The 8,835-nt window shown below is 28.0% G+C and overlaps 2 protein-coding genes across 2 annotated transcripts; both read right to left on the bottom strand.

Annotated features, from left to right (window-relative positions):
* Positions 1 to 695: 695 nt before the first annotated feature.
* LOC145849742 (ubiquitin-conjugating enzyme E2 K-like) lies at positions 696 to 2,400 on the bottom strand. The gene is made up of 4 exons (XM_082954787.1): positions 2,344 to 2,400; positions 1,799 to 1,889; positions 1,401 to 1,548; positions 696 to 864 (listed from the first exon to the last, which is right to left on the bottom strand). The coding sequence occupies exons 1-4, from the start codon at positions 2,398 to 2,400 to the stop codon at positions 696 to 698; spliced, it is 465 nt and encodes a 154-aa protein (XP_082810913.1).
* A 1,538-nt stretch (positions 2,401 to 3,938) lies between these two features.
* On the bottom strand, positions 3,939 to 5,655 carry LOC145849717 (ubiquitin-conjugating enzyme E2 K-like). The gene is made up of 4 exons (XM_082954749.1): positions 5,599 to 5,655; positions 5,054 to 5,144; positions 4,656 to 4,803; positions 3,939 to 4,107 (listed from the first exon to the last, which is right to left on the bottom strand). Exons 1-4 carry the CDS (start codon positions 5,653 to 5,655, stop codon positions 3,939 to 3,941), a joined length of 465 nt encoding a protein of 154 aa, XP_082810875.1.
* Between the last annotated feature and the right edge of the window lie 3,180 nt (positions 5,656 to 8,835).

The following is an 8,835-nucleotide window of genomic DNA, read 5'->3' as shown; positions in this document are numbered from 1 at the left end:
AAGAACTATTAACATAACAAAAAGTCTTTAAATTTTTCTGTTAACAAATTCACATATAGAACAACTGAATATTTAAATAAAATATGTTATACGATTCATAGTTTCACATTAAATGCTAAAAAATCAGCATACTGAAGAAAAACACGAAAAGTCTACAAAGTCGAGTAATTAATCGATCCACAAGTGCGTACTCAGTCGGAAAAGAAATCCAATTTTTTATTTGAAGTCTTTTTTTGCAGCTTCAAGGTTCCAGTTGTTCCTTGAGAGGCTCATCACCGATCCTTCCTCGCTGAATCCCATCATCTTCTTCACGAGTTCGTCGCAAGATTCAGGTGGTTTTGCTGTTTAAATGATATGAATATAATGGTAGTGTGTTTGAATTGCCAATTATTACAGACTGTACGGTACATGGTAATAAAAGTATAAGGAGTGTAACACACGATTTGCCGGTATATGTATAACCCAATTATAAGTTTCAAAATGTATTGATTTATAATGTGTTTACAAAAAAAAGTTGCTGACAAGTTGTTTGAGATGTTGCTTTTATTTAGATAAACATCATCTACTAAATATTGAATAACCTACAGATTGTTTGTGTACCATCGCACAATTAAATTGTAACACTATGTTAAGTATTGTCTAGTAAGCTTATCAACTTCATAACATTCTCATATTAACTTACACATGAACTAAATCTAACCTCCAGCATACTTTTGAGCCCAGTACTGCGCGGTCCGTTCGAAGTTCAATTTGTTTTCCTTGTATTGTGACGCAACAACGGCGTCCCGAGGGTGGTCAGGTTCAGGGATCGACATCAGAGCTCGCAGGGAGAACATCACTGTCCTCAGGGTCATATTGGAGTACCTGTAAAAAAATTTAATAGTTGATATGGCCAACCAAAATATTGTCACGGTGTACAACGGTATGGTATCACTTAATAGTAAAAAATATAATTAAAGTATGGTAGTCTGGATGTTGCAGATTAGTTTAATGTTGACGTATGATTTTATACATTTAGTATACTTTAAATGTTCTTAACATTGTTACATTAAGTATTTTTAAGTTTTCGTAAGTAACGTTTTTACATAAGTAGCTAATCCAATGGTATAAAGTTAAAAATGGGCAAAATTACAATATCTATAAAAATAAGTTAGAATAAATTTTTTAAACTATGTTGATACTAATCATTTACCAAACTAAATAACACATTAAGTATTTATTTAAAGATGAAGTAAACGAACATTTTATAATTTAAAATATAACAAGATTTTGTAAAAAAGCATATTAAACTTTGTTTAAATTTTTCTCATTGTTTGTCCTATTTAAATGGCTCAGGTTTTGATGCCTGAGTCCAACACTGCACAATGAATTATATATAATAATAGTCACTTGACACAAACCAGCAGTCTTTCCAGGAGTCGGTGTCTAGGCAAATACTTCCCGTGACAGAACTGATGTTCGGATGCCAAATTTTAGTGATGAATTTCACTTTAGGGGGCAAAAAGGGGTAGTCGTCGGTAATTTCAAGTGACAGATCGTACGTGCCTCCTGATTAAAGCATAATTGCTGTTATGACGTCATAGTATTAAGGTTGCATGTTTATTTTTTGGTCAAGCAGTTTTATACGGTAAGTTTTTATTTTTAAATCACTACATCATCGTTTCAAATTTATGAGTTTTGTTAAAGTCGCTGTTTGTTTAAATGACTTGCTAAGTAATATTGTAATCATATGTCTAAAATTATTCATTTAAGCATTTTGTAATACACAGTAAAACATTTCAAGAATGAAAAACCCAACCTTCATAAGGTGTTCCCGCAGGCCCAACTATTTGCCCCCTCAAGCGACTCATTGAGTTATCAACTAAAAAGAGCTTGCATGACGGATCATCCTATTTTAATGAAACAAATAGTTAAGTTATAACCTTATTAGGGTAATAGAACTTTATAAAAGCAAACAAATATCAATTTGCATGTATTTAAGCAAAAATATAATTTATTTGTAATATCTTTATCAAACAATTAATTTAGTTGTTTGCATTAGTTAGTAAAAAGCTTCTTTTAAATAAACAACAGTATTAAAAACATTCCTATATTTACTATATTCTATTTAAAAAACTATGTATATACATACTCATAAATATTATTTTACTTAGTGCAATAATCTTTTATTCAGTATGCACCTCTAAAAGAAAACGCACTTTTTAGCTATACAATAAGTATTTACAATGCAGCCTTAACTTTTTACTGGTACTTTTTATCTGTTAAAGTAGGTACTCAAGAGGAAGATAACCGTACTTGAATATTTTAGTTAGTATATACTTAACAATATTAACAAAAACTTACACTTCTTTCTAAGCGTTTTAATTCAGTCTGAACTCTCTTTACTGCAAAATTTGCCATTTTATTAGTTAATTTTTAAAATATAAAACCTAAACAAAGTTAAAAACACTAAGTGTTTCCTAGTTACAAAAGAATCTTTGCAAAAACATACTCAGCTTTAATTTATAGAATTTGTTTGCTAATATACAAGCACAAAATGAATTTTTACACATCAATAAAATTATTTAAAAAAAAGCTATGCAAAAGTTTTTGTAGATGTAATTCTTAGATTTCTTAGCAACAATTCTAATACTTATATATATATTTTTATATTTATAGTTGTTGTATATATATACATATATTTTTTTTTAGTATATTTCTGATTTTTTTTTTTGAAGTAATAGTAACCCATAGTACTTTTTATTCTTCCGTTGTTATTTCTAATTTGCTAATAAATTTTTTTATAAAATTTAAATAATTTTTTATTGCAGTCTAAAAGGCAAAGTATAATTTGATAAACCATATCAAATTGAGTTTGGTAAATTATACTTAGTAAATATAACAGATACTTTAAAGTTGTGATTAAACCTTCAATCTAATATAAATTTATAAACTTATCATAAACGATTTTAACTGTTTATAGCATAAGTGTGAGAGATAAAATCTTGCATAATTGGCTTTTTCAAAGTCATCAATCAAAATCAGGACAACCATATTTAAAAACTACGACGAAAAGAGAGTTCTAATATCCTAATTTTATTTCATAAAATATACTTCAAAATATCATTCAAAAACAATTAGCAACTTTTTTTGAAATCCTAGGAAAATTTTTCCAACGTGAAATTTTAAATACAGTACATTTTAAAGTTGTTTTATACAGCGAAAAAAAAAACTACACACGAAATGACAGATAAAGAACTATTAACATAACAAAAAGTCTTTAAATTTTTCTGTTAACAAATTCATATATAGATACAACTGAATATTTAAATAAAATATGTTATACGATTCATAGTTTCACATTAAATGCTAAAAAATCAGCATACTGAAGAAAAACACGAAAAGTCTACAAAGTCGAGTAATTAATCGATCCACAAGTGCGTACTCAGTCGGAAAAGAAATCCAATTTTTTATTTGAAGTCTTTTTTTGCAGCTTCAAGGTTCCAGTTGTTCCTTGAGAGGCTCATCACCGATCCTTCCTCGCTGAATCCCATTTGCATCATATTCTTCACGAGATCGTCGCAAGATTCAGGTGGTTTTGCTGTTTAGATGATATGAGTATAATGGTAGTGTTTTTAAATTGCTAACTATTACAGACTGTACTGTACATGGTAATAAAAGTATCAGGAGTGTAACACACGAGTTGCCGTTATATGTGTAACCCAATTATAAGTTTCAAAATGTATTGATTTATAATGTGTGTACAAAAAAATATTGCTGACAAGTTGTTTAAGATGTCGCTTTTGTTTAGATAAACATCATCTACTAAATATTGAATAACCTACAGATTGTTTGTGATATTGGCAGCGCACAGTTAAACTGTAACACTATGTTAAGCATTGTCTAATAAGCAAAACAACTTCAAAGCATTCTCATATTAACTTACACATAAACTAAATCTAACCTCCAGCATACTTTTGAGCCCAGTACTGCGCGGTCCGTTCGAAGTTCAATTTGTTTTCCTTGTATTGTGACGCAACAACGGCGTCCCGAGGGTGGTCAGGTTCAGGGATCGACATCAGAGCTCGCAGGGAGAACATCACTGTCCTCAGGGTCATATTGGCGTACCTGTAAAAAAATTTATTAGTTGATATGGCCAACCAAAATATTGTCACTGTGTACAACGGTATGGTATCACTGAATAGTAAAAAATATAATTAAAGTATGGCAGTCTGGATGTTGCAGATTAGTTTAATGATTTGTTTAATGTAGACGTATGATTTTATACATTTAGTATACTTTAAATGTTCTTAACATTGTTACATTAAGTATTTTTAAGTTTTCGTAAGTAACGTTTTTACATAAGTAGCTAATCCAATGGTATAAAGTTAAAAATGGGCAAAATTACAATGTCTATAAAAATAAGTTAGAATAAATTTTTTAAACTATGTTGATACTAATCATTTACCAAACTAAATAACACATTAAGTATTTATTTAAAGATGAAGTAAACGAACATTTTATAATTTAAAATATAACAAGATTTTGTAAAAAAGCATATTAAACTTTGTTTAAATTTTTCTCATTGTTTGTCCTATTTAAATGGCTCAGGTTTTGATGCCTGAGTCCAACACTGCACAATGAATTATATATAATAATAGTCACTTGACACAAACCAGCAGTCTTTCCAGGAGTCGGTGTCTAGGCAAATACTTCCCGTGACAGAACTGATGTTCGGATGCCAAATTTTAGTGATGAATTTCACTTTAGGGGGCAAAAAGGGGTAGTCGTCGGTAATTTCAAGTGACAGATCGTACGTGCCTCCTGATTAAAGCATAATTACTGTTATTACGTCATAGTATTAAGGTTGCATGTTTATTTTTTGGTCAAGCAGTTTTATACGGTAAGTTTTTATTTTTAAATCACTACATCATCGTTTCAAATTTATGAGTTTTGTTAAAGTCGCTATTTGTTTAAATGACTTGCTAAGTAATATTGTAACCATATGTCTAAAATTATTCATTTAAGCATTTTGTAATACACAGTAAAACATTTCAAGAATGAAAAACCCAACCTTCATAAGGTGTTCCCGCAGGCCCAACTATTTGCCCCCTCAAGCGACTCATTGAGTTATCAACTAAAAAGAGCTTGCATGACGGATCATCCTATTTTAATGAAACAAATAGTTAAGTTATAACCTTATTAGGGTAATAGAACTTTATAAAAGCAAACAAATATCAATTTGCATGTATTTAAGCAAAAATATAATTTATTTGTAATATCTTTATCAAACAATTAATTTAGTTGTTTGCATTAGTTAGTAAAAAACTTCTTTTAAATAAACAACAGTATTAAAAACATTCCTATATTTACTATATTCTATTTAAAAAACTATGTATATACATACTCATAAATATTATTTTACTTAGTGCAATAATCTTTTATTCAGTATGCACCTCTAAAAGAAAACGCACTTTTTAGCTATACAATAAGTATTTACAATGCAGCCTTAACTTTTTACTGGTACTTTTTATCTGTTAAAGTAGGTACTCAAGAGGAAGATAACCGTACTTGAATATTTTAGTTAGTATATACTTAACAATATTAACAAAAACTTACACTTCTTTCTAAGCGTTTTAATTCAGTCTGAACTCTCTTTACTGCAAAATTTGCCATTTTATTAGTTAATTTTTAAAATATAAAACCTAAACAAAGTTAAAAACACTAAGTGTTTCCTAGTTACAAAAGAATCTTTGCAAAAACATACTCAGCTTTAATTTATAGAGTTTGTTTGCTAATATACAAGCACAAAATGAATTTTTACACATCATTAAAATTATTTAAAAAAAAGCTATGCAAAAGTTTTTGTAGATGTAGTTCTTAGATTTCTTAGCAACAATTCTAATATTTATATATATTTATTTATATTTATAGTTGTTGTATATATATACATATATTTTTTTTTAGTATATTTCTGTTTTTTTTTTTGAAGTAATAGTAACCCATAGTACTTTTTATTCTTCCGTTGTTATTTCTAATTAGCTAATAAATTTTTTTATAAAATTTAAATAATTTTTTATTGCAGTCTAAAAGGCAAAGTATAATTTGATAAACCATATCAAATTGAGTTTGGTAAATTATACTTAGTAAATATAACAGATACTTTAAAGTTGTGATTAAACCTTCAATCTAATATAAATTTATAAACTTATCATAAACGATTTTAACTGTTTATAGCATAAGTGTGAGAGATAAAATCTTGCATAATTGGCTTTTTCAAAGTCATCAATCAAAATCAGGACAACCATATTTAAAAACTACGACGAAAAGAGAGTTCTAATATCCTAATTTTGTTTCATAAAATATACTTCAAAATATCATTCAAAAACATTTAGCAACTTTTTTTGAAATCCTAGGAAAATTTTTCCACCGTGAATTTTTAAATACTTGTCAAACATTTTTACCTAAAACTTTTTAAACAGCCTGTGCACTTAGTCGTAAGAAAAACTGATTTTTTTGACAGGCTTTTACTTATTTCACTTATATCAAATCTACGTGACCTAGTTTACAAGTTTAATTATTTCTATTTTTTTTATGTATTATGATGTTTAGTTATATACTATATTTTTGCTGTATAGTGAAAAAGCCTTGCTACTATTATTTATTTGTTCATCAAATAGCTTTTTTTTTTTTATTATAAACACTCAAAGTTTTTTCAGTTTATTCTATACGAAACTTCGTTATTGGTATTCTAATTTTTATGATTTAAACTTTCAAAAAAATTAGTCGTTTATTTGAACTTTTTTTTTTGACCAAAATTAAAACAAAGTACAGTTTTTATTCTCTTTTATTAAAGATTAAAATTTTATTTACCCTGATATAAAATATTTAGAATTATACTAAAACTTTTGTGTAGTTCTAGCTTATTTTTAAGCTAAAAAACGTTAGTACCTTAACAATATAGAGAGAAAATTAACTATTATCTTTACTTATACACATATAAGTAGGAATGTAAAAAACTTAAATACTTGAAAAAGTTCTGTATTCATAATTTTTTATTAACAAACAAGTTTTAAACATAGCTAATCGGATCTAAGATATGTTTTAAAAAGAAAAGTATTAAAATTTACAGTCATTAAATTCGGTTTATGTTGCAGTCACAATAATTATTCCAAACAGCTTTGATAAATAAAAAAGTTTTATGAACGTTTTTTGAACCGATTTAAACATCAATACTTTAAAAGTTTATATAAATTAGAGCTAAAACAAATTTCTGCATGTACAACTTTGGCTGATCAGTTTTATGTACAAGCATATTTGTTACTTGGTTGATACAAGTTACGTCCTTAATTAAAATACAAAACTAATTATAGTGTTTGGTGCAATCCGGATTGTTCAACAAATGTTATCAATTTTCCGACGGGCTTTTGCTAGGCTTTTGACTACCTCCATTAGCCATCCAGTTTTCTTAAGATTTTTTTTTTCATTCTGATCACTTTTCAAACTAAATCTCTAAGAAGATCGCCCGCTGTATACACTGTCACAGTAGTACTTAAACCTATAAACAGCATTGTCAATTTCAGGATCGGAAGTAACGACTTTAATTTTTTGTTTAATGGTTTTCGTGTGAAGTTTCTGTTTCTTAAATTGACTTCTTCAAATGTGCTATTGACTGTATGCTTAACTATTTATTCAGTAACTTAGCTTCTGCACCTCAACAGGAAAGTCTTATTTACGCTGGACAATTATTCGGGCCTTGCTTCGTAAGACTGATACATTTTGCGTAATGTTAGCGTTTTATTTTCGAATACATCCATTGGGTGGCCTAATGATCGAAAATAGTGCACTACTCAAATCTACTAAGATGTGATAGTTGTATCGTTGCGATCTACTGTGATGTGACAGTTTATTGTTGCTCTTTACTGTGATGTAATAGTTGTATTGTTTAAGTCTACTGTGATGTGATAGTTGTATTATTGTTGTCTACTGTGATGTGATTGTTGTATTGTTGCGATCTACTGTGATGTGATAGTTGTATTATTGTGGTCTACTGTGATGTGATAGTTGTATTATTGTTGTCTACTGTGATGTGATATTTGTATTGTTGCGATCTATTGTGATGTGATAGTTGTATTATTGTGGTCTACTGTGATGTGATAGTTGTATTATTGTTGTCTACTGTGATGTGATATTTGTTTTGTTGCGATCTACTGTGATGTGATAGTTGTATTATTGTGGTCTACTGTGATGTGATAGTTGTATTGTTGGCATCTACTGTATATGTGATATTTGTATAATTGCTGAAAGTTAACTTATAAAAGAATATATCTAATCAGTGATATATATATATATAGAATTAAGTTATTTAACTTGATAAATTAAATCTTTTACACTGAGCCCACCTTAAGGGCTTTATTAATAAAAAGGTTTGTTTAAAGATGTAAAACTCAAAGGACTCGATTTTCGTGCCTATGCACTCATCAGCTTCAAAACAAATTTAAGATAAAGCACAAAACAAAAAACACAAATGAAAGTTAAAAAATACAAGTAACGTCCTTAGTTAAGATAAAAAAACAAATTGTAATGTTTGGTGCATTCCGGGTTGTTTAACAAATGTTATCAATTTTCCGACGGACTTTTGCTATTTTTATATATAAATATTTTTCTGTTTTTATAGTATCAACTTTTTTTTTTGATTTTTACTATTAAAATAAAAAACTTAGTTTAATGTTTTAAATTATAGTTGCTTTACACTTTAGTTTTAAATACTTTAAGATTCATGTTCATAGTTATCATAAATACACTAACAAAGAATTTTAAGTTTTTTTTTTAAGTTTTACCGCTTTTTATTTTTAT

This window comes from Thalia democratica, chromosome 2 (genome assembly GCF_965202585.1).
Source record: "Thalia democratica chromosome 2, ktThaDemo2.hap1.1, whole genome shotgun sequence".
Lineage (NCBI taxonomy): Eukaryota > Metazoa > Chordata > Thaliacea > Salpida > Salpidae > Thalia > Thalia democratica.
Note: the sequence above shows the minus strand (reverse complement) of the source record. Positions and strands in the feature narration are given on the sequence as shown.